Raw genomic sequence first — 27378 nt, 5'->3', positions numbered from 1 at the left:
ATAACATCTCTTTGGATTCTCTTTAATCTTCTCTGCCAAAGCTATCTTATGCCCTTCTTACACTCATCCTTGAGTATATTTCTGGATCAGGAATACTCATTCTTGAACATAGAGGTGATTCTAGATGCCTATACTCTTCCAGGGGTTCCTTTGATCCCAGATGATTGTACCTGACCCATGCCTTCTTCTTTATCCTGGCGCAGGCTCACTATTTCTTGTCATCTAGGGTCTCTAGTCCTCCATTCTAACAAGTGGACCTGAACTCTTGTTATCTCACTTCTAAAATCCTCCCACTTGCTAGAGGTTCCTTTGCCTGTGAACAGTCTATTCCAATCAACCTTTGGAAGTTCCTGTCTAAGACCAGTTCTATCCATTAACATAACTATTTTATAACTAACAGATCTATGGTCAATGTTCCTAAAATGCTCTCCTCATCTTCCCCCATCACTTCAGTCACTTGTCACCCCCAATTACCCCAGAACAGGTTGAGCTTTGCGTTCTCCCTAATAGAGCCCTGTCTATATTGCCTGAGGAAAATGTGTATACAGAGTTCCTCCTGAAACACTTCCTGAAAGTGATTAATTAATTTCTGAATTTTTTACTTTAATACAGCAGCTTTTAGTACAGTTATGTTCTAGTATTAACACACAAATTCCCAAGTGATTTTAATACCACAATATGTCATTAACTGGTGCTCTGGGTTACTAGTTCAATATCACAACTGTGTGGCTACTTAGCACAAAACCAGTATTTCCAGGATAGCATATTGAACGCATATTTGTGGACACATGGAATTGAAAAAAGTGTTGATTTGAGAAATCAGTATTTTTCAGATACAGTGGAAGAAAACCGAGTAATTACAGTATATCATAATATTCAAATCAACCTCTATTCCCATTGCTTTATTTGATCAAGAGGTTATATTAATATTAAATTCAAGGGATACTAATCTAAACCTGCATCCAATGCCATTTTAACAGGGCACATTTAGCATACTCATGGACCAAAGAATCACAATAAGCATCATGCCCTTAGAAATTCTGACCATTTATATCAGCCCTTAACCTTGAATTTGTTAGTTCTGTTTGTTCTCAGAGATTTTCCATGCAGAGATGAGGGGTGGGGAAGGCAGTGTGCTTAATGTAAAATTAACTGTGTTTACTAGCAGCTCATTCCACACTTCAGTCCCGAAGAAGGGTCTCGGTCTGAAACGCCGAGAGTTTATTTACTTTCACAGATGCTGCCTGACCTGCTGAGTTTCTCCAGCATTTTGTCTGTATTGTTTTTTATTCCACACTTATTCAGTGAAGAACAAAAGATAAATTATTTGCTTTTCTTACTTTTTTGAAGACTTCAGACTGTTATACTCCAACCCATATCTTCTATGTACAATCTAAATTAAATGGCTCATAGACTTTTTTTTACCAATTTAAAAGAAAATCCAACTTTTAGAGTCTCGAGGTAAAACACAGAATTTGGCATCTACTTAAGCAGTGTCATTGAATAGCCACAATCTGGGGAAAGTAAGATTTGAAACCAGTGGAGTTTTCTTCCAGGTGTAGTAGACAATCGACGAGTTCATCTGGAAGCAGAGTTTGTTCTTGAGGTAAGCTCTCAGTCGCATACATTCCATGATGTTCAATAAGTGGGAAGTGAGTCTCTTCTCTCCTAAGCAAGTACTTTAAAGGTTCTGGTGCCCCTCTATGGCCTGAGCTCAAATCAATGCTTGTATCCACAATGGTGGAAATATCTGCTACTCCGTGAAACACTGGAATGTTGAAGCCTTTGTACTCCTCATCTTGAGCAATCTCATCCTTTCGAATGGATTGGTCTTCATTATGTGATAAAGTTGGCACCTGACACACAGAGCTTTGAGGCTTGTAGCCAATTTCAACTTCCTCAATTATTTGACACTCATCAGAATTTTGGACTTCTGGAGTGTCCAATATATGAATCTTAAAATCTCCTTGGTCTATTTCGTGATTCAAATTTTCATTAAAGTTCTGGATTGAGTTTCTGTTGCTTTTTGGTAGCAAAGCTTCCTGCACCTCTGTTATTGGTGGATCATTGTACATCCGATGCATTGGAGAGCGTGGAAAGGGATATTCATCTTTCTTCTACAATGGAAATAAATGCAAAACTGTATGAAATTCAAACAAGGTGTCAATGGTCTTTCAAAGAATTGATGAATAAGATTACAAACCCTTTGCCACAGCAGTTATCTGAGTTAGTTCTTATTATTAAGTAATTAGCTATATTTTTCACTTCAATTAACATAAATTCAATGATTTCACTTTCACTTCTGAAGTTTAGGCAAAATGAAGATGATTTCAACAAAATGACTGGCACTGGCTGTTAATCCTTGGACAAGCCTACGCATAGCAAAATTGCTTTGAACTGGATCAGTTGATGCACACTTTGCAATACAGTGCATCATTTCCAATGTCCAAGATGTATGTTAAATTGAACTCAAATTGGTTAAAAGCATTCCCCTATTTTTCTGCTATTTGCGCTCTGGAATCTACAAGGAGATGTTTGTGACTGTAGCATGTTGTGATTGGAACCTATCCTTGAGAGGTTTTGAGCATCTTGGCAGATGGAGCTCTGGAAATGATTCATAGGAGGCTCATTGTTATCCAGTCCTTAAGGGTAAAGCACTGCCAAGGCACATTTATTTTAATTAAATTCAGCGTGTTCTGGGATTGAAAGGCTGATCACATGAGGAGTGTTTGATGGCTCTGGGCCTGCACTCACTGGAATTCAGAAGAAGGAGGAGAGATCTCATCTCAACCTATTGAATGTCACATGAATATAAGGAAAATGGAGGGATATGGACATTGTGTAGGCACAAGGGATTATTTTAGTAGGACGAACAGTTGGCCCTCCAACAGTTTCCAAACCTGTTGTTGAGTGGATGGCCACAGGGGTACCCTGCTCTTGCTATTTAACCCCATTCCCCATCCTGACTCTCACCCAATTTCCTGCATTCTGCACATTGGGTGTAACTACCTCTCTATATGTCCTATCTATCACCCCCTCAGCCTGCCAAATAATCCATAGTGCATCAGGATCCAGCTCCAACTGAATGCACTTTTTGCAGGACAAGGACACTGGAGGTCTCCCTGCCTTCTCACATCCTGCAAAAGGAGCATTCCACTATGCTGCCTGGCATCTCCAGTGTTGATAAATGAGCAATTGTAAAGGAGGAAAAACAATAAACTGTGGGGGAGAAAAAAATCTACCTGATGCTTTTTTTTTACCATCTCTCACTCAGGGCTCTCCTCGCTGAAGCCTCAAAGAGCTAAAGACTCAAAATGTGCAAACTCAACTGTTTTTAAAGTTAAACAACAGGAATTCTGCAGATACTGGAAATTCAAGCAACACACATCAAAGTTGCTGGTGAACGCAGCAGGCCAAGCAGCATCTGTAGGAAGAGGTGCAGTCGATGTTTCAGGCCGAGACCCTTCGTCAGTTAGTCCTGACGAAGGGTCTCGGCCTGAACCGTCGACTGCACCTCTTCCTACAGATGCTGCTTGGCCTGCTGCGTTCACCAGCAACTTTGATGTGTGTTGTTTTAAAAGTTGCCAATTTTCTACTAAGTAAGTGATTAAGATCTGTTGTGTCATGATGTAAACAGAGAAGTCTTTGCCCAGAGAAGCACTTAATTCTATAAAAATTAATGAGTACATTGGAACATTTATTAGGGCATAGAGTTGTAGAAAACTACAGCACAGAAACAGGTCCATCGGCCCATCTCATTCATGCCGAACCATTTAAATTGCCTAGACAATTTGACCTGCACCTCGACCATAGCCCTTCATACACCTGCCATCCACGTGCCTACGTAAACTTCCCTTACGTGTTGAAATTGAAATCACATCCAGCACTTGCACTGGCAGCTCATTCACACTCTCACAACCCTCTGACTGAAAAGTTTCCTCTGACATTCCCATTAAAGATTTCACCTTTCTCACTTAACCCATGACCTCTAGTTGTAGTCTCACCCTACCTCAGTGGAAAAAAAAGCCTGCTTGCATTTACCCTGTCTCTATCTCTCATAGTTTTCTATACCTCTACCAAATCTGCCCTCAACTTCTCTAGGAAATAAAGTTCTAACGTATTAAATCTTTCCTTATTATTCAGGTCCTCCAGTCCTGGCAACATTCTTGTAAATTTTCTTTGTACTCTTTTAATCTTATTTCCTGTGGATTGATGACCAAATCTGCACACAATTCACCAAACTAGGCCTCACCAACATCTTGTACAACTTCAACATAACATCCCAACTCCTGTACTTTAATCTATGAAGGGCAATGTACCAAAAGTTTTCAGTAGGACCCTGTGTACTTGTGACACCATTTTCAACAAATTATGGATCAGTATACCCAGACTCCGTTATTTTACCACACTCCTCAGTGCCCAACTGCTTAGTGTGTAAGAACTTCTCTGGTTGGTCCTGCCAAAGTGCAACACCTCACACTTATCTGCATTAAATTCCATCTGCCATTTTTCAACCCATTTTTCCAGCTTGTCCTGATCTTGCTGCAAGCTTTGGTAGTCTTCTTCGCTGTCCACTACACCTCCAGTCTTGGTATCATCCACAGATTTGCTGATCCAATTAACCACATTATAAGACATAAGACGATAAGATATAGGAGACATGCAGCCCATCGAGTCTGCTCTGCCATTCAGTCATGGGCTGATCCAATTCTTCCAGTCATCCCCACTCCCCTGCCTTCTCCCCATACACTTTGAAGCTCTGGTTAATCAAGAACCTATCGATCTCTTCCTTAAATGCATCCAATGACTTGGCCTCCACAGCCACATGTGGCAAAAAATTCCGCAGATTTACCACCTGCTGACTAAAGTAATTTCTCTGCATCTCTGTTCTAAATAGACGTCCTTCTATCCTGAAGTCATGCCATCTTGACCTAGACTCTCCTACCATGGAAATAACTTTGCCATATCTAATCTGTTCAGGCCTTTTAACATTCAGAATGTTTCTATGAGATCCCCCCTCATTCTCCTGAACTCCAGGGAATACAGCCCAAGAGCTGCTAGATGTTCCTCATACGGTAACCGTTTCATTCCGGGAATCATTCTTGTGAATCTTCTCTGAACACTCTCCAATGTCAGCATATCCTTTCTAAAATAAGGAGCCTAAAATTGCACGTAATACTCCAAGTGTGGTCTCACGAGTGCCTTATAGAGCCTCAACATCACATCCCTGCTCTTATATTCTATACCTCTAGAAATGAATGCCAACATTGCATTCACCTTCTGCACCACCGACTCAACCTGGAGGTTAACCTTTAGGGTATCTTGCACAAGGACTCCCAAGTCTCTTTGCATCTCTGCATTTTGAATTCTCTCCCCATCTAAATAATAGTCTGCTCATTTATTTCTTCCACCAAAGTGCATGACCATACAATTTCCAACATTATATTTCATTTGCCACTTCTTTGCCCACTCCTCTAAACTATCTAAGTCTCTCTGCAGGCTCTCTGTTTCCTCAATACTACCCGCTCCTCCACCTATCTTTGTATCATCGGCAAATTTAGCCAGAAATCCATTAATCCCATCGTCCAAATCATTGACATACATCGTAAAAAGCAGTGGTCCCAAAACTGACCCCTGTGGGCCTCATGCGTGGCACCTTGTCAAAGGCCTTCTGAAAATCCAAGTACACCACATCTACTGCATTTTCTTGGTCTACCCTGCTTGTAATTTCCTCAAAAAATTGCAGTAGGTCAGTCAGGCTGGATTTACCTTTCAGGAAACCATGATGGCTTTGGCCTATCTTGTCATGTGCTTCCAGGTACTCCGTAATCACAGATCATTGATATAGATGACAAACAACAAAGGACCCAGAATCGATCCTGCAGTACTCCACTAGTCATAGGCCTCCAATCAGAGAGGCAAACATCTACTACCACTCTCTGGCTTCTCGTGCAAAGCCAGTGTCTAATCCAATTTACTACCTCATCTTGAATGCTGAGTGACTGAACCTTCTTGACCAACTTCCCATGCAGGATCTTGTCAAATGCCTTGCTAAAGTCCATGTAGACAACATCTACTGCCTTGTCTTCATCAATTTCCCTGACAAATTCCTTGAACAACTCTACAAGATTGGTTAGACATAACTTACCATACACAAAGCCATACTGTCTATCCTTAATCATTCTCAGTTTATCTCAAGTACCCATATATCCCGTCTCTTAGAATACCTTCCAATAACTTTATCACTACTGATGTCAGGCTCACTGGCCTATCTTTTACTAATTTATTCTTAGAGCCTTTCTTAAATAGCAGAACAATATTAGATATCCTCCAGTATTCTGGAACCTCCCCTGTTGATAAAGGTGATTTAAGTATCTCTGCTAGTGCCCCTGCAATTTCTGCACTTGCCTCCCACAGGGTCCGAGGGAACACCTTGTCAGGCCCTGGAGATTTGTCCACCCTAATTTGCCTCAAGACAACAAACAATTCCTTCTCTGTCATCTGTATAGGGTCCACAAAGTTGGTGTTGTTCTGCCTCACTTCTATAGACTCCGTGTCCATCTCCTGATTCGTTCAAGTTGTTCTCCATCTCCTTTGGCTCCACACATAAGATTACCATTCTGATCTTCCAGAGGACCAATTTTGTCCCTTGCAATCCTTTTGTTCTTAACATACCTGTAGAACCCCTTAGGATTCTCCTTCACCTTGTCTGCTTGAGGAACCTCATGCCTTCTTTTACCCATCCTGATTTCTATCTTAAGTGTTCCCTTACATTTCTTATACTCCTCAAATACTCATTTGTTCCAACCTGCCTACCCCTGCTAAGCACATCCTTTTTTTTTTCTTAACCAGGGCCTCAAAATATCTCAAAAACTAAGGCCTGCTAAACCTTTTATCTTTATCTTTTACTCTGGTAGACACATACAAGCAGTGTACTCTCAAAATTTTACTTTTGAAGATCTTCCTCTTACCAAGTACACCTTTGCCAGAAAACAACTTGTCCCAATCCTCACTTGCCAGATCCTTTCTGATACCATCAAAATTGTCCTTTCTCCAAGTTAGAATTTCAACTCACGGACCAGACCTATCCTTTTCCATAATTACCTTGAAACTAGTGGCATTATGATCACCAGATACAAAGTGTTCCCCTACACATACTTCTGTCTCATTCCCTAATTGATCTAGTAGCACACTCTCTCTCGTTGGGACATCTATGTTGTGATTAAGGTAACTTTCCAGAATGCATTTGACCATCTCTATCCCATCTTGTTCTTTTACATTATGGGAGTCCAGACAATATGTGGAAAGTTAAAATCACCTACTATAACAACCTTATGTTTTTTTGTAACAGTCTGCAATCTCTCTACAAATTTGTTTCTCTAAATCCAGCGGACTGTTGGGCCATTGATAATATAGACCTTGCTCACTCCTCATTTCCATCCATAAAACCTCACTAGACAACTTCTTCAGTCTGTCCCGACTGAGCACTGCAATGGCATTTTTGCTGACTAGTAACACCACAGCTCCCCCTTTAATCCCTCCTGCTTTATCACATCTAAAACAACGGAACCCCAAAATACTGAGCAGCCAGTCCTGCCCTCCTGCAACCAAGTCTCACTAATGGCTACAATATCATAATTCTATGTGTTGATCCATGCTCTGAGCTCATCTGCCTTTCCTACAATACTTCTTGCATTGAAATATTCACAACTCAGAATATTAGTCCCCATCCCCCCCCCGCCCCCCGCTCAACCTTTCGCTTCCTGACCTTGTCTGGGGTGTTAAAAATATCTGTCTCCACAATCTCTCCACTATCAGTTCTGGCACTCTGGTTCCCAACCCCTGCAACTCTAGTTTATACCAACCCCACCCACACCCCATTTAGTACCAGCAAACCTTTCTGCTAGGGTATTTGTCCCCCTCCAGTTAAAGTGCAAACTATCCCTTTTGTACAGGTACCACCTTCCGTGGAAGAGAGCCCAATAATAAAAAAATCTGAAGCCCTCACTCCTGCACTAACTCATTAGCCACGCGTTAAACTGTACTTCTTCCTATTTCTCACCTCTGTAGCATGTGGCATGGGTAGCAATCCTAAGATCACAACCCTGGATGTCCTGTCCTTTAACTTAGCACTTAACTACCTGAACTCACTTTGCAAAACCTCATCAGTCGTCCTACCCATGTCATTGGTACTGACGTGAACCATGATCTCTGGCCCTCACCCTCCCACTTAAGATCGGTGCTGGGTCTGTTGTTATTTGTCATATATACCAATGATTTAGATGATAATGTGGTTAACTGGATCAGCAAATTTGCAGGTGGCACCAAGGTTTGGGGTGCAGTGGACAGTAAAGAAGACTATCAAAGCTTGCAGTGGGATCGGGACCAGTTGGAAAAATGGGCTAAAAAATGGCAGATGGAATTTAATGCAGACAAGTGCGAAGTGTTGCACTTCTGTAGAACCAACCAGGGTAGGTTTTTCTGCAGGGCACTGACGAGTGTGGTAGAACAAAAGGATTTGGGAATACAGGTCCATAATCCATTGAAAGATGTGTTGCAAATAGATAGGGTCATAAAGAAAGTTTTTGGCACATTGGCCTTCATAAATCAAAGTAGACGAGATAGGATGGTATGCTGAAGTTGTATTAGATGTTGATGAGGCCTAATTTGGAATATTGTGTGCTGTTTTGGTCACTAGCCTACAGGAATGAAATAAATAAGGTTGAAAGAGTACAGAGAAAATTTACAAGGATGTTGCCTGGAGTGGAGGAGCTGAGTTGTAAGAAAGGATTGAATAGGTTAGGACTTTATTCCTTGGATCATAGAAGATTGAGGGGAGACTTGATAGATGTATCCAAAATTATGAGGGTTATAGATAGGGTAAATTGCAAGCAGGCTTTTTCCACTGAGATTGGGTGGAAGTACAACTAGAGGTCATGGGTTAAGGGTGAAAGGTGAAAAGTTTAAGCTGAAATTGAGAGGAAACTTCTTCACTTAGAGGGTTGTGAGAGTGTGGAATTAGCTGCCAGCGCAAGTGGTGCATGCAAGCTCAATTTCAACACCAAGAGAAGTTTGGATAGGTACATGGACAACAGTGGTATAGAGGGCTATAGTCCGGGTGCAGGTTGATTGGAGTAGGCAGTTTAAATGGTTTGGCAAAGACTAGATGGGCTGAAGGGCCTATTTCTCTGCTGTACTTTTCTATTACTCTATGACTAAGTAATTGCACAATACTGCGGTAGAGTCTTGAGAACATTTTTTGTCATAGATGGAGTACAAACAAGTCTAAATTAACCAACAATGTAGAAAAGAAATGATTTGTGTTCAGTTTCTTTTCACAACTATTTAGCATGCTGTTTGATGGAATGAGAAGATAAACATAATAAGTTGCATTTTTCAATTATTGTTTGCAGCATCAAGTTTCATTTTCCCCTAAGACTTTATCATTTGCTCATTCTGTGGAAGTGTGAATAATTACGAGGTGACCAAGGTTGCCTGCGTTGAGTTGCTAAATTAAGCATTTCATGAGAAACACTTTAATGCAGAAAATATTATACACGGTGATAATGCAAACTCCTAAGTACTAAATGTGAGTTTTTCATCTCAGTAGAATTGAATGCAATTAGCAGCATTCATCTCAGAGTTAAATTACCTGCATTCTGAAAGTTAACACAGAAGCAATAAGCATTTAGAAATTAGATTAATAAACAAAGGGATTAAAAATGGTTAGGCATGAGAAATGATAGAATATAGAGCAATACAGCACAGGACAGGCTCTTTGGCCCACAGTGCTGAGCTGAACTAAAGAAATTAGTGATCAAATGCTGAGGTGATTGAGTATTGTGGGGCCAAGGAATGTGGTGTTGGATGAGTCGGGTGAAGGATCATAGAGTCAGTGGGAATAGGTCAGAGAGCACACATCAGGGTCAGTAGTCATGACTTGTTCTGACTAGATAGAGCAGACGTGGAAAGAATGTTTCCTGTAGTGGAAGTTATCAGGAAAGTTGATGAAGGCATGGCAGTGGATGTTGTCTGTATAGATTTTAGCCAGGCATTTGAAAAAGTTCCTTGTTTGGAGATTGGTCAAGAAGGTTCAGTCACTCAGTATTCAAGATGAGGTTGTAAATTGGATTAGATATTGGCTTTGTGGGAGAAGCCAGACAGTGGAAGTAGATGGGTGCCCCCCTGACTGGAGGCCTGTGACTAGTGGCGTGCTGCAGGGATCAGTGCTGGGTCCCTTGTTGGTTGTCATCTATATCAATGATCTGGATGATAATGATTTTATGCAGTTTTGGCCACCCACCTGCAGGAAAAGATGTAGATAAGATTAAAAGAGTATAGAGAAAATTTACAAAGATGGTGCCAGGTCTGGAGGACCTGATTATAAGGAAAGATTGAATAGGTTAGGACTTATTCCCTGGAACGTAGAAAATTGAGAGGAGATTTGATAGAGGTGTACAAAATTCTGAAGGACATAGATAGGGTAAATGCAAGCAGGCTTTTCCACTGAGGTTGCGTGGGAATACAACCAGAGGTCACAGGTTAAGGGTGAAAGGTGAAATGTTTAAGGGAAATGTGAGAGGAAACTTCTTCACTCAGAGGGTGTGGAACAAGCAGCCAGTGCTAGTTGTGCATGAATTCTCGAGTTCAATGACAAGATAGGCAGCATTACAGTTTTTCAGTATCATGTATTACTCTTAAGTTACTTGTGATTACTTTTTAAGTTAGTAGTGGAGAAATTCAAGAGAAGTTTTGTGCTGGTGATTCCTGCCAAAAATAAAATATATCTGGATTATTTTCTAGTATTGTCATATAATTAGTACTGAAATTCTATATGCTTGTACTGTATTATTTTCCTTGATATATCATATTCCATACAGTAGATTAACTCCTCCGTGAACAAACTAGTTTTAGTATTCATTTAACAGTTATGGAATGTTCTATATTAACATTAAATACAAAGAAAATTTGTCCCTTAATACTTACCTCCAGTCCTTTAGCCACTTTGCTGTTTTCCACATCTGGAAATTCTTCATGAACCCAGCCAGGCAAAAACACTTTCAATGTTGTTTTAATTCTAAAAGGTAAACAAATAATTTCTATAAAAATATAAAGCATTGATAGAAACATAGGGAATTGTACTTTTTAAGTCACCATTAACTGGATGTTGTGACCGAATTTGCTGTATAAGACTACAATGAACCTTTTTAACCAATCTAGCTCCCGCTATTGTGCAATTTTTACCCAAAATCTTAAAAATATTTTTTGAATACTCATACTAAATCCCCTGTATTTGGTCATTATTGACTTCCTCTGCACACAGGCAAGAGGAGTAAAGGTTATTGCTTCTTTAGCTCACTTTCTGAACTAGTTGAGCTAGTGTCTAGACTACAGATCACTATTTAATACACTTGAGCTCTCCTTCCTTTTAATTCCCTTTTTATTTTTCTCAGTGATAATGGTTTTGACTTCTTTTGTCTACTTGTCAAGATATTGACACAAGTATTGCTCATAAAATCAGAAATTAAAGTATAGTTGAGGAGGTTTCATTTGTGAGGATGTTGTTATTTACCGTCTGTTCTTGTCCCCTCCTCTTCTGGTTTTCAGACATACAGGGATACGGCCCTAAGAGGTACAGCTCTCCTCTGTTACTTTGCTTACATTTTCACACTTTAATTGTCAACTTACTATTTTGCTTTGACGTGCTGTTCAAGCATGCAAGGCCTCGTCACATGGTTGAAACTTACTCATGTTAAATAGGAATCTGTGCTTGGGCCAAGATCCAAAGCAACTTCAATGGAATGAGTCACCAAGCCTGATGTCACTAAACATCAGTCATATTGAAGCCATATAAATTGGCTTCTAGATTCCTGACTAGTTCCAACCTGCTGATCACATTTGCAGATGACGCGACATTGATAGGCCTTATTTCCAACAATGATGAGTCAGCCTACAGAGGGGAAGTCAATGCCATGGTACAGTGATGCCAGAGAACAACCTCTCCCTCAGTGTCGAAAAAGTGAAGGAGTACAGGAAGAACGGAGACAAACTAGCCCCTATTGACACTAATGGGACTGTAGTTGAGAGGGTGAGTAGATTCAAGGTCCTCGGTATACACATTACCGAGGATCTCACGTGGACTGTACATACTGGCTGTGTGGTGAAAGAAGCACAACAGCGCCTCTTTCACCTCAGATGGCTGAAGTGGTTCGGCATGAGTCCCCAAATCCTAAGGACTTTCTACAGGGGCACCACTGAGAACATCCTGACTGGCTGTATCACTGGCTGGTACAGGACCTGTATTACCCTCAACCACAGGGCACTGCAGAGAGTGGTGCGGACAGCCCAGCACATCTACGGATGTGAGCTTTCCCCTAATCAGGACATTTACAGCAGCGTAAAAAGGGCCCAGAGGATCATCAGGGACTCCAGCCACTCCAACCACAAACTCTTTCAGCTGCTCCATCAGGCAAATGGAACCATAGCATTAAGACCAGGACCAACAGGCTCCAGGACAGCTTTTTTCACTAGGCCACCAGATTTATCAATACACGTTGATTTGATTGCATATCTGACTGTACATTGATCCGATTGTCTGACTGACTGTACATCAATCCAATTGCGTATCTGACTGTACGTCGATCCGATTGCGTATTTGATTGTACATCAATCTGATTGGGCATCTGACTGTACATTGATCTGATTGTGTGTCTGACTGTACATTGATCTGATTGTGTCTGACTGTACATTGATCTGATTGTGTATCTGACTGTACATACATGTATACAAAACAATTATGTATACAATTTTAGTGTTTGGGCAACATAAAGATTTTTACTCCCTTGGTTGTAAGAAATAAAATAAAATAAATAATACATCAACAAATAAATACATACATTGCAGAAGTTAACTCTGAATGAGGAACAGAGACAAGATTACTGCTGATGACAGTCTCCAGGGTAATGGGATGAAAAATCATTCTTGCTGTACATAGGAAATGTATTTGATTGTCAATTGTCTTGTGGCTGATGATATTTCATTGAAGAAATAAACTTTAAAATCATCCTCTACCCTCTTCAGGAGCCCAATACACTAGAAACATTCTTACATTCTTGTATCCACAGAACAAGGATAAAAAATCTAGATGTGCGTTTAACTATACATATATGTTGTTCAACCACACACGTGAATACAGTCAAAATGAACCAGCATTCATTTGGCATGAATGTACAAAACAAGCTGCCAACAGTCACACAGCACATATAATTCCAATAGCACACAACATACATTCACCATGTATGTAGCTCAGGACAGCAGAAACAGGACCTTCAGACCACTATGTTTGTACTGAACATGATGCTGGATTAAACTATTTTTTTCCTGCCTATATAGGATCCATATCCCTTTGTATTTGCGTGTGTGTCTAACTGTCTCTTCAACATCACTATTGTATTTGCTTCCACCACTCCTTATTCCACCAGTCCTTCTTGAATCAGGCACCAATCACTCTCTTAGTAAAAAAACTTGCCCTGTACTCCGTGCACTACTGGTTACCAACCAATTGATCGTGATCGACCGGTCGATCTTTGAGACTTTCCCAGTAGATCCCGAAAATAAATGAAGAATATATACACAAATACATTATGCCTGATAAACCTTTTGATACAAAAGCAAATTTTACCCCTAAAGCGCATATGTGAGTCATATGTAGTAACTTCTACTTTGAAGAAGGACCACTCGACAACTTCATGTCCAAAGGAGCAACTTTATCTGGGATGGCAATGCGGCGGAGGGGCTTATACACACATGCGCAGAAAAGACCGGAAGTAAAACCCTGCAATCCCAGAAACAACCTCTGTTTACAAACAGCTTTCCATAGCGGGAGTATTGCTATATTACCATTATCCTAATTGGTATTAACTTATCTTTATAATGCTCACATTACAACACTTCTCCCCCTTTAAATTCCAACATTCCCCAAATGTAAAAGAACTGGGAAACAAAAAACAGTGGTGTTATTAGCTTGCGTACCCCTGAAACTTATACTAGTGCTTCAGTAACAGTTTACCAATACAAAACACCTGAAAAACGTGGCATATTCAACATTCTGTCTAACAAACCTCCTGACAGACTGAATATTCAGTCTGTCAGGTGGTTTGCGAGGGTGCTGTGCTGCAACGGTTTGTTGACTTGCTGCCTGAGATAAAGAAACGAGGAGCACAAGGAGCTGTCAGGTGATGCATGGCTACTGGATTTAGGGTTTCTGACAGCTAATGGCTAAATTAAACGCACTTAACAACGAGCTCATGGGAAAAGACCGACACCTACCCCACATGATAAGCGCAGAAAATGTGTTTAAGGCCAAGCTCGGTGTTTGGATTTCAAATTTAAAGAATGGGAGGCTGACACACTTTCCCAACTTGGAGAAACTATTATAGGCCATCAAGGAAAAAAAACGCTTTTTGCCCTGAGCAGTACTGTGCTTACCTAGACAATCTGGCAATAGAGTTTGATTGGCGTTTTGGGGAGTTAAACGTTATGAAAGATATTGTTGCATTTATTTCAAACCCATTTCTGCCAATCCGTATAGAACAGATAGCAGCCAAATTCCAGCAAGTATTTGGTGTGCCAAGTGATATTGAAATGGAAATGACTGATTTGCAAAATGACATCGAGCTTAAAGCAAGATCAAGGAACGGTGACTTTTGGGAGCTTGTCAGGAGGGAGAAGTTTCCTCATCTCACCACATGTGCACTAAAAGTCAGTACCCTCTTCGGGTCAACTTATCTGTGTGAAATTGCATTTTCACAGATGAAAATTATTAAATCTAAGTACAGGAGCTGTCTTACTGACAGACACCTCACAGACTGTCTCAAACTGGCTGTCTGTAGTTATGAGCCAAATTTCAGGGAACTAGCAGAAAGTATTCAGCTCCAGTCATCACACTGAGTGCAACAGTCAATTTTTATTCATTTATTTTCCGTGTTGAAATAAAATTAAATAATGAAACTTAGAATTAATACATATATGTATAGTTAAACACACATCTAGATTTTTTATCCTTGTTCTGTGGATACAAGAATGTAAGAATGTTTCTAGTGTATTGGGCTCCTGAAGAGGGTAGAGGATGATTTTAAAGTTTATTTCTTCAATGAAATATCATCAGCCACAAGACAATTGACAATCAAATACATTTCCTATGTACAGCAAGAATGATTTTTCATCCCATTACCCTGGAGACTATCATCAGCTGTAATCTTGTCTCTGTTCCTCATTCAGAGTTAACTTCTGCAATGTATGTATTTATTTGTTGATGTATTATTTATTTTATTTTATTTCTTACAACCAAGGGGTAACTGTACTAATTATTCTAAAATATCATCAATGTTCATGTTTTAACAGGTTATAGGTATTATTGTACCTTAAATATAATGTTACAGTTGTATATGAATAATAAAACTATTCCAAAGCTCTGAATAGGATACTTGATATATAATATATATAAAATATTCTTCCAACCAGCAATGAAAAAAAACACTTAATATTGTTGCAACATACATCAATATTGTTACCTCGGCTATGTACTGAGATCCTCGCGACTGGTGCTGATGGTTCCTGTCTAACATGTAACTATCTATAACAAAGTAATCATAATCACTAACTGGTGGGGCGCATTGCAGGCTCTCCTGCTGGGCCACGCCTGCCTGCCCACTACTGTATCGTCAGAGATTTGGGGGTGGATGTGGAGCGCCCTGCAACACTCACCTCAGCAGCTGTGAATGGTGAATTGTGTCTGGTGAAGCAGGAACAGAGATAATGATCGACATGTTGCACTCCCCACGCCCCACACCCCATACCCACACAGGCTAAGCTGTACTGCTGCCTCATCTAGCTTATTTTTCCATTCATTACATTGGAGCTCCAACTAAATTATGTACATATATATACACACACATTTTAGTAATATTTCATTAAAACAGTAAACTTATCATGGCCCATTCAGAAACTCGTGCGCTCCCAGTTTCTTGTTTTTTTACTTACGGCCTCTTTGGAAACAAGTATGGCCTCCCGGGAGACAATATGGCCCATGTTGAGAATCACTGCACTACACTGACCACAATTCCACTGTTCTTTGTGTCATCTGCAAATTTACTCATCATCCATCTTCATTTTCATCGAAGTCATTGACATACATCATTGATATACACACAAAAGATTCTATCATGGTGAAAATGTTGGATGCTATTATTGAAGACATTATAATAGGGCACAAGAAAAACAAGGCTATTGGGAAAAGTCAGCATTGTCTTAGGAAAGGGGAAGCTCCTAATTCATATTTTCATAACTACAGAGTTCAAGAGAGGATTTAAAAAAACGTCACGTAGTACTTAAATAATGTGCCAAATTTTGGGATATTTGTTATCATAACCTGCATTCTAATGTGGAGAGATGTTCAAGATAGAAGAAAAATCAGAAATGCTGACAGACTAACAACATTTATTCCCATTCCAACATGTCAGTCCATGGCTTCCTCTCCTGCCACAATGAGGCCACTCTCAGGTTGGAGGAGCAACACCTCATAGTCCACCCGAGTAGCTTCCAACTTGATGGCATGAACATTGATTTCTCTAACTTCCAGTAATTTTTCCACCTTCCCCTTTCCTCTTTCTTCATTCTCTATTCTGGCTCCCCTCTTACCTCTTCTCTTCTCACCTGCCCATCACCCTCCCCTGTTGCCCCACCTCCTTCCCTTTCTCCCATGGTCCAGTCTCCTCTCCTATCAGATTCCATCTTCTTCAGCCCTTTACCTTTTCCACCTATCACCTCCCAGCTTCTTACCTCACACCCTTCCCCCCTTCACCTATTATTTTCTAGCTTGTACTCCTTTCCATCTCCCCACCTTCTTCTTCTAGCTTCTTTCCCTCTTCCTTTCCAGTCCTGATGAAGGGTCTCACCCTGAAGCATCAACTGTTTATTCCTTTCCATAGATAGCATTCAACTAAGTGTGGCTTTAGGGAATATTTTTTAAACTAGTCAACTAACATAAATAGAATAATACCCCAATAGGTGGAGTCATTCTACAAAGGGAAGATTGCTGTAGTAGTTCATTCATCTCAATCCCTGGATATCACTCAGGGCACGTGCTCAGCCGGCCCATTTTCAATTGTTTTACCCATAACAGAAATAAGGATATCCTCAGACGATTGCATAGAGTTCAATTCCATTTGTAACTCCTCAGTAAATGCAGCAGCCCATGCCTGCATACATCAAGACCTGGACAACAGTCAGGCATGTTCTTGGAAGTGACAAGTAGCATTTACACCACAAAGTGCCAAGTTTTAACCATCTTCTAAAAGAGCATGATCACCCACGTCATTCACTTGTATTAATATTCAACATCCTAACAGTCTCTATTGAATGGAAACTCCACAGGCCAGCCACATAAATTCTGTGGCCACAAGAACAGGCCTTGCAGTGACTAACTAATTCCTGATACCCTGAAACTTCGTTATCTACAACCCACAAGGTTGGAGTATGATGGAATTCTTGCCTGGACAACAGCAGTTTCAACAAGGCTCCTGAAGCTTGAGGCTATCCAGGGCAAAGCAAATCACCTGGTTGGTGCCCTTCCATCAGCTTAAATGTTCATTTCCTTCAGCACAGGCACACTGGCTGCAGTGCACATAAATTACTCATCTAAGTTACCCTAACAGCACTACCCAAATCCATGACCTTTACGGCCAAGAAGGACAAGGGCAACTGGCACATGGGTATACCAGAACCTGCATCTTTCCCTTCAAATTGATCTGGAAATATTTTCTGATCTTTCAGCATTGTGGTGCTTAATTCTCCCGATGTCACTCTGTGAGTATATTTAGCAAAAGGGCAGGAGGGGTTCAAGGCAATAGGTCACCACCATCTTCACAACGATATTAAAGATGAGTAATACATGCAAGTGATGATTAGATAACAAAAAATAATGAATAGAAAGGCCATAGATCATCCTGCCCTGCTAACATACTGTAACTCTCATCCCAACAACAACATAGGAGTAGCTTTTTAGGACATACTGCTGAGACTCTAGAAGCCAGTTCAACATCACCTCATCAGTGGCAGTTAGGAATCAGCACATCCATCAGTGAATCTTGATGCTGATGTAAGTAGTAGTGAAAGTGTGTTCTATTGAAATACTGAAAATTTCCATTTCTTACTAACACCTTTCACATTGATGAGAAATGAGTTGCCAAGATTAAGTTCAGGACTGTTAAATCTTTCTGTTGTTATGTTTTCTATTTCCTGTTTCCTGTTGAACTTCCTGTTCCCAGAAGGAGCACTCTTTGCATATCAGCAGGGAAACCCACAATAAACAAACAGAAATGTTGAAGACATATACTTAATTTCTCTGGGTTTTAACAAACTCTTACTAGTTCAGTAAAATTGTGTATAAATAGTTATCAAATAGACAAGTAGGTATTTTGAATCATCAAAAATTCATTAATTCAATGTAGACAAAAGCATCAGTAATACATTTTCAGGGATAAATAATCTTTAGCTGTAAAGTAACCAAAGACTTTGTTTAACACATTTTCCATTATTGTACTAATAATATAATGTGTGGCTACCAAATACTAATGATTGATCCTCTATGTTGTAGCAAAGTATTACTGGAGCTCCTTGGAGATCCTTACTAGGCCAACAGTGACACTTTTTTTTACTTTAATTTGTGAATGAAGGAAGCGCCTAAAGAGATACTTTGCTTTATTAGCTTAATAATATTCAATGGGAAGTTTGGTTTCTGCACCAGTATTTTCTTTCCTCTCTTCAGGTATGAACTCTTCATGAGACTGCATGAATGACCATTCTCAATGGGTGAAACTGGATAACAAATGTTGGAGGTTTTACCTAAATGGTTACAAATACGTCTACTCTTCTGGAACTTGAGAGCTTGACAAGGTATACTCTGAATTTTGCAGTTAACAAAAAACTCTGGGTAGGGATGGGGGCAGGGGCAGGAAAGCAGGGTTCATTTTAAACCAGCCAACCTATGTGAAAGTTAAAATCTATCAAGGTGTAAACCACAAAATAAACAGTTAATCAAGAGATAAGTTTCCTGGGTAACGATTTCGATTTAGATTTGCACCTCAGCTCAATAGCTATATTCTCGTCTCAGCTGAAGTTAGCATCTCATCATAGATTGCAAGTGTGCCTTTTGTTTCTCAGTGTCTAAGGTTCAGTTTCAAATTTGGCAAAGTCTATGCTGTAAGATAGCATTAACAGTAACACTTTCTACTTTAATAATTTGCTTGATGAGGTTGTTGATCAATCCAAGTACTCACCTTTTCCTGACTGATTTTGCAAGCGTTAGAGCCAAAAGGAAGGCTGTTGGAATGCTTATTCCCAGGCTTAGCTGCAGTGGCAGAGCAATGCCATAATATTCTAAAAATGCCAATAGTAGATAAGAATGTACAGTTATTTTCACAATTGGATGTTTTTTAAAAGAAATATGTACAATGAAATAAGCAAATATGATGGTTAAGTTCGTACTATTAATGATTCAAAAATATGAGCAAAACACACAGCCACTCAGTAAGAGGAAAGCTCTCCAATGCTTGATGGAAAAAACACCTTTTGGATGAGATAATTAATGCAGACAAGTGTGAGGTGTTGCACTTTGTGAGAACAAACCAGAGTAGGACTCACATGGTGAATGGTAGGGCACTGAGGAGCACGGTAGAATAGAGGGATCCAGGAATACAAATCCATAGTTCCTTGAAAATAACGTCACAGGTAGATAAATAGAGCTTTTGGCATGTTGGCCTTCATAAATTAAAGTATTGAGTACAGGAGTTAGGATGTTACGTTGAAGTTGTATAATACTTTGATGAGGCGAAACTTAGGCTGTGTGCAGTTATGGTCACCTACAGAGTGCAGAGAAAATTCACAAGGATGTTGCTGGAACTTGAGAACTTGAGTTAGAGGGAAAGACTGAACAGGTTAGCACTTTATTCTCTGAAGTATAGAAGACTGAGGGGAGATTTGATAATGGTATACAAAATTATGAGGGGTATAGATAGGGTAGCTGTAAAGCAGCTTTTCCCACTGAGGTTGGATGAGACTAGAAATATAGATCATGAGTTAAAGGTGAAAGGTGAAATGTTCAAGTGGAATACAAGGAGAACTTCTTCACTCAAAGTTTGGTGAGAGCATGGAATGAGCTGCCAGCAGAAGTGGTGAATGCGGGTTTGATTTCAATATTTAAGAGAAATTTGGATAAGTACATGGACAGGAGGTATATGGGGGGCTATTATCTAGGTGTAAGTCGATGGGACTAGGAAGAATAATAATTCAGCATGGACTATATAGGTTAAAGTGCCTGTTTCTGTGCTGTAGACCTCTATGACTCTTTTTTTAACTAAGATTCTACCAGAGATCTTAGGTGGACCCATGAGATTCCATAGGAGCACTTTGATGAGCATTCTGGTGTCTTGGCCAATATTTAGACATTATTATCACTAAAGTAGATTAACTAATCATTATCACATTGCTGCTTTGGGAGTCTGCTATGCATAAGCTGACCACCACATTCCCTATATTTAAAAAAATGACTACACTTACATTAGTTGCACAGTACTTGGGTGGATCAAAACACAAGAGATCCTGCTGATGCTGAAAATCTTGAGCAACACAAGATTCAATATTTGGACTGAGTTCTGATGAAGGGTCTTCGCCTGAAATGTTGACTGTTTATTTCCCATCATAGATGCTAGCTGACTTGCTGAGTTTCTCCAGCATTTCATGTGTGTTGGGCAGATTATGGTTGTTAAGGCTGTATAAAATTAAAAATGTTTGTATTTTCATATTTTGTCTTCTTGAGGGTGGTGCTCTGAAATAACGTGCTCTATTTCCCATCAACTCTACCGGATTTCAAACTTATAAAGTTGTTCCCCCCAACTACTGGGGGCTAAGTAGTTATGGCGCCCTACGGCAACTCCTTTGCTTGCATCTTCGAAAACAGTCCTACCTCCATCTTTAATATCGCTATTTTTCCCTTTCAGGGTTCTTTTGAAGACCCTCACCTGGAGTTACACGCTGACTACGGTTCTTTACGGGAATGGGACCCGCTCCAGGGTTCCACAATCGGCTGCTATTCGTGTTGTCAAAGTCTCGGCCTAAGATTTCGGCACAGTTTCAGGAGCCTAGGATCTCGAGTAACTGGAGATGGGCAAATCAAGGGTCGGTGTCGCCACAGGAGATCCGTGTGTCATTGGGGGAGTCGGAACATCTGTTGTGTGCCTGGGGACCCGGGATCCTTGCGATCTCCAGGCACAGACCCCACTCATTGGAAAATGGAGTCACCTCTTTTTCCCTTATTAGGAGAGAGAGCCTGCAGCATGTCAAATTATCGGGTGAACAATGTAGTCTTTGGGGTAACTGCAAGCCTGTGTCTTTGCTATTGCTTTGCTCACACTTGAGTGCTGGTAGTGGGTGCACTTTATTTTTGCCGGTGGGGGGAGAGGGATTGTTGCTTGCTGCCACTTACGCACGGGGGGGGGGAGCTGGGAGGGACATTGGGGTTCTAACATTTAACTGTCATTCATCCTTTGGGGCACTCCTCTGTTTTCGTAGATGGTTGCGAAGAAAAAGCATTTCAGGATGTATATTGTATACATTTCCCTGACATTACATGTACCTTTGAACCTTTGAACAGCTATTCCCACATACATTTTTCCCATTGTCACAGGAAAGCATCATCCATAATCAGGGACCCCACCGCCCAGGTCATGCTGTCTTCTTGCTGCTGCCATCAGGAAGAAGGTACAGGAGCCTCAGGACTCACACCACAAGGTTCAGGAACAGTTATGACCCCTCAAAGATCAGGCTTTTGAACCAATGGGGATAACTTTACCCAACTTCACTCGTCCCATCACTGAACTGTCCCCACAACCTGAAAGACTCTTCATCTCATGTCCTTGACGTTTATTTATTTATTCTTTTGTATTTGCACTGTTTGTTGTCTTTTGCACACTGGTTGTTTGTCCATCCTACTGGATCAGGTCTTTCATTGATACTTTCATTGATATTTCTTGGATTTACTATGTCCTCAAGTAAATGAATCTCGGGTCTGCATATGGTGATATATGTAGTTTGATAGTAAATTTACTTTGATTTTTCAGTCAGGAATCTTTGATAACAAATGAAGGCCAGATTCAGAGGTTGTGGAGAAAAGCCCACGAATGACTACATTAATAAAAACACCTATTGCATGATGGAGGAGAGACACTTACACCTGCTTTGCTTTCCAACAAAATTATCTCAGTTGCATCAGGTACTATTGGTTTACAACAAATATGGTAAAAACATCACCCTATAACTTGTAATATTGGCTGATAGACAAAAATAATTTTAATAAGACTGTAACACATAGGAGCAGATTTAGACCTTTCAGCTCATTGTGTCTCCGCTGACATTCCATCATGGATGATTTATGTTCCCCCTCAACCCCATTCTCCTGCCTTATCCCTGTCACCTTTGATGATCCTAATAATCAAGAAACTATCAGCTTCTACTTTAAATATACCCGATACTTTGGCTTCCGCAGCCATCTGTGGTAACATAATCATCACCCTCTGGCTAAAAACAAATCCTTCCTCATCTCTTTTCTAAAGGGACATCCAAAATTGTTCCAAATGTGGTCTGACCAACACCTTCTAAAGCCTCAGCATTACTGTACTTCCTTGCTCTTATATTCTAATCCTCTTGAAACATTGCATTTACCTTCCTTCCTGCCAACAAGTTAATGTTTAGGAAATTCTGCACTAGGACACCCAAATCCCTTTGCACCTCCAATCTTTGTCCTGTGACTAAGTTAGCGCTAATCAGGGTTGTGGGGTTGCTGGGCCGCCATTGATCAGAGGGTTGGAAACTGTATCACCAAATAAAATAAAATAAATAAATATTCAGTGATTCGAGGAAATGCCCATCAACATTTTCTTAGGGACACTAAGGGACAAAATCTCAAGACCAAAATAAAATTTGTTGACTGTGTCTTCCCTTCTCCACTCCAACTTCCAGCAAAACCATTTATCACCTCTGAATTTGTTATCCTAAAGATAAAAGGAATAACTACTGTATTTACTGATTAATGCCTCCTCTTAGTTTAGCAAGCAGGTGATTTACAGGCAGAGTGGAGCTGGCTTGTTATCATACAACCCAAAATTTAGTTTCACATCTGCCTCCCCAACCCTGGTGGATTCCTTTATCCAAGGTTAAAAGTGTTTTACTCACCAAGTTTGATGGGTATCTCTGTTCCCTTTTCCCCTTCTCCTGCAGATGTTGTGGCAGTCATATGAATGGTGTAAACCATGTCAAATTCAAGTGTCAGCCAATAGCTCCTCGTAGCAATGTTGGTGATATTATCTACCAAGGTAAAGTAAATCCTTTAATGTCCTATGAATGCAATTGAGTTAGTCAATTAAATCTGCTAATGTTTATGGTAATAAACCTGCCACATTTTTAGGAATACTGAATACCAGGAGATGAATTCAAAAATGATCATTCAGGTCCTGCTGTAAAATTCAGCAAGAGCTGGGAAAAACCCTTTTCTTTATTAGTCTCATTTCATAGCTCTTTTCCCAGAGCCAGGGACATGATTCCCTTTGAAACATCTTTCTAATTTGCTTCCATAAATTCCTATAGAATCTGCTTTCATCTCCCTTCTGTCAATACATTCCAGCCTGTGGCAGCTCACTGCTTAAAATATTTCTCTTCATGACGTCTGAGCTTCTTTCCCCAAGCAGTATGAGAATCCTCTGGTTGCCAGCATTTGTCACTTGCTTTATCAAAATCTTCTAACATTCTGACCATCACAATAAAAACCTAGACCTAAGGGGAAAAACCCATTTTATTTAGCCACCCTTCTGAAAAGTCCCACATCCCTGGTTTCATTACAGTAAACCCCCTCTGTGACCACAGCTTAGCAGGCCATTCCATTCCATGTTTGACTTCCTAGCTTTTGTACTCTACGCCTGCATTGTGGGACCCAGGACTGAGCTGCCTTTTTAACAGGAGTCCTTGGAAGTGCATATCCACTTACTTTATGCTGCCTCTCCTTTTTTCTGCCTCACCAAAGTTCTATGTATCACGCCTCCTAACTTCCTAAATTTTATCCAGCAGGTGTTAGTTCATTGCCTCCTATCTTCCTGAAGTGTCCAGCACGTCTCCCCACAATGCACCACATTTGCGAGTTGTTTTGTTATTTGCCATTTTTGAAGTTACGTCCTGTCTATTCAGATCCAAATCACAGTGCAAATATCTCACAGCCATTACACAGTAGCATGAAGGGTACTCCTCTGAAGTACGGAGATCTACCAGGGCGTTGAACATCTGCAAAAACCCAATCGTCCATCAGACACAAGCTAAAACAGCAATTTACTGGAGACTCAGGCCAGTTTGGCCCGTTACCACGAGAATATGGTTTCCCTGTGAGCACTTTATGCAAGGATTTGAATAGCTAGAAAATGCCCATCATGAAGTAATCTTCATTCACGTAGATTATGCCGGAGTAAGTTCAAGAGTTCTGTCCCACAAATCCAATCAGTCTTAATGGGAGGCAAGCAGCACATCCAATCACTGCTGGAAGTGACCCTGCAACTTTATGAGCAGTGGGAAAGAGGATGTCAACACAATTCTCAGATATGTTTCACTGACATCCTAGATAAAGATTGTTTCATGTTTAATGTCATTTCCTGTACACAAGTTTAAGGAGGAAAAAATAATTGTTGCTCTGGATCCGATGCAGCACCAAGAAAAACACACACAAGATAAAGAACACAATAATAATAATAATAATAATAATAATAATAAAATGCAATACATATAAATACGTAAGATAGCTTATATGCATAGATTTATCGTATGTCCTTGTACTTAAGCTGACTGATGGGAAATAATAAAGTACTGGTGGGCTGGTTAGTGGGTGGAGGTGTTGATCAGCCTTACTGCTTGGGGAAAGTAATTGTTTTTGAGTCTTATGATCCTGGTGTGAACATTACATATCCTCCTCCCTCCTGATGAGACTGAAACAAACAGTCCCCGAGCAGGGTGTGTAGGATCCTTCAAAGTTGTTGGCACTTTTCTGGTACCTTTCTATATACATGTCCTTGACAGAAGGTAGGCTGGTGCCAGTGATGCACTGGGGAGTTTTGACCATCTATTGTAGAGACTTCCTGTCTGCCACAGTGCAGTTTCCGTACCAAGCAGTGATGCAGCATGTCAGGATGTTCTCTGCTGTGCGTCTGTAGAATAACGTGAGTATAGATGTGCAAAGTCCAGCTCTCTTCAGTGTCCTCAGAAAGTAGTGGCGTTGATGAGCTTTCTTAGCTGTGAAGAAGGTGTTCTGAGACCATGAGGGGTTTTGTGAGATGTGCACTCCCAGGAGATTGAAACCACTCGCAGTTTCCACTGCTGTGCCAAGATGTAAAGGGGTTGTTAATGATGTGATTGTTCCTGAAGTCGATAACTATCTCCTTTGTCTTGTTGACATTAGGGAAGAGGGTATTTTCCTGGCACCATGCCCCGAGCTCTTCCACCTCCTCTCTGTAGGCCATCTCATCGTTGTTGGTGATGGGCCCCACCACCGCTGTGTTGTCGGCAAACTTGACGGTGTGATGGCTTGAGTGTTTGGCCGTGAGCAGAATGTACCGCAGGGGGCTCAGCACACAGCGTTGGAGAGCATCCGTGTTGAGAATGAGGGAGGAATGATTGTGCATCCCGACTGATTGAGGTCTGTTCGTTAGAAAGGGCTACATGGTGGTGTATTTTGACCAAGGAGGAAGAATTTGTTTACCAAAGTCTGTGGGACAATAGTACCGAATGCCACATTGAAGCCCAGAAACAGCGTTCTGACATAAGTGTCTTTGTTTTCTAGGTGTCAGGGCCAGGTGTGATTCTGTCGGTAATCATACTGGTGAGTGTCCAACATGGCAGCAATGGAGATTTTGATGTGTGTCATTATCAGGGATTCAAAGCACTTCATGATGTTTGGCATCAGTGCCACTGGGCTGTAGTCATTTAGTTCTGAATGTATAGAATTCTTTGGTACCGGAATGACGGTGGCTGATTTGAAGCATGTGGGAATGGCAGCTTGGATGAGTGAAGCATTGAAGATGACCATGAAGATGCCAGGGAGTTGGTGTGCACGCTCCCTGAGTACTCGGCCTGGGATATGGTCTGGCCTGGACTTCTTAAGGGGGAGTGGTGACTCTCTGCAGTTCTCCTCACGTCTACTGGTGTTACAGACAGTGACTGCTCATCTGGGAAGGGGGTGGTTTTCGTGGCCAGTGTTGTGTTGCATGCCTCGAAGAGCATGTGGAAATTGTTTAGAGCATCGGGGAGGGAGGCATCACTGGTACAGTCAATGCTGTTTTGCCTTGTATAGTCAGTAGTGCCCTTGATGCCCAGCCACATACGCTGGGGACCATTATCAGACAGGACTCCCTGAACTACTGGTGCAGAGGCGGTCTTTGCTTTCTTGATGTCTACGATGGGGTTTTTCCTGGCTGCTCTGAGAGGAGTTCTATCACTGGTCTTCCGGACTTTTAGTAGAGAGCATACCTCTGCATTCAACCAGGACTTCTGGTTGGGCTGTGAGATGAATGCTCTTGATGTAGCCGATGACAGATGAGGAGTATTCCTCGAGGTCTGTGTCTACTCCATTAGTGGCGACCTCCTTGAACATCTACCAGATGGTCCATTAAAAACAGTTCTGAAGCATAGAGTTTGCCTCGTTAGGCCATACAGTGATGGTCCTGTTGACTGGTTTCTCCATTTTCAGCAGTGGTCTGTATGCTGGAATTAACTTTATGTAGTTGTGGTCAGAGTGGCCAAGATAAAGGGCATGGGATGGCTTTGTAAGTACTACGTCTGTAAACATGGAACAGCTTGTTTGTTCCCGTAAAGGCCTTGGTGCCATTTTGGTGGATTTGGGTAAAATGTCCTGTAGGTTAACATGATTGAAGTCTCCAGCCGTAATGAGCAGACTGTCCAGATGCTTGTTTCGTAGAGAGCTGATGATAATGTAAAGTTCTCCCAGTGGATCCTAGGCCCCTACACGATGACATTAAGCAACTGTGCAAGGATGCTGCCAGAGTGACGAAAACCCAGTTGGATACTGTACTGTATAATGATCCTGATGTCTGGTCCAAATGATGCTGAGGACATATCCGTGTATTCCTTGAGCTTAATGGAATGGAACTTTCCTTGGTCATAAGAGGACAGGTATGATATGCTTGAGTAGACAAGAAAACATGTCGTTGAGAGTTGTATAATACATTTTGCTTTTATGAGGTATCAATTCACAATTGATTTTACATTGCAATT

At 40.9% G+C, this 27378-nt stretch overlaps 1 protein-coding gene across 2 annotated transcripts in view; it reads right to left on the bottom strand.

Moving 5' to 3' along the window:
- Positions 1 to 632: 632 nt before the first annotated feature.
- Positions 633 to 27378, bottom strand: part of LOC134355172 (interleukin-23 receptor-like) — an 84440-nt gene continuing 57694 nt past the window's right edge. For both annotated transcript variants that reach the window (XM_063064952.1, XM_063064951.1), the window contains 4 exons: positions 23287 to 23418; positions 19338 to 19437; positions 10987 to 11077; positions 633 to 2117 (listed from right to left, as the gene is read on the bottom strand). In XM_063064952.1, the coding sequence (XP_062921022.1) occupies positions 1497 to 2117; positions 10987 to 11077; positions 19338 to 19437; positions 23287 to 23418 (944 nt within the window). In that variant the 3' untranslated portion in view covers positions 633 to 1496. The remainder of the gene's footprint in view (positions 2118 to 10986; positions 11078 to 19337; positions 19438 to 23286; positions 23419 to 27378) is intronic.

The sequence above is a fragment of the Mobula hypostoma genome, chromosome 12 (assembly GCF_963921235.1).
Source record: "Mobula hypostoma chromosome 12, sMobHyp1.1, whole genome shotgun sequence".
NCBI classification, from domain to species: domain Eukaryota; kingdom Metazoa; phylum Chordata; class Chondrichthyes; order Myliobatiformes; family Myliobatidae; genus Mobula; species Mobula hypostoma.
This window is presented reverse-complemented; position numbering and strand designations above follow the sequence as displayed.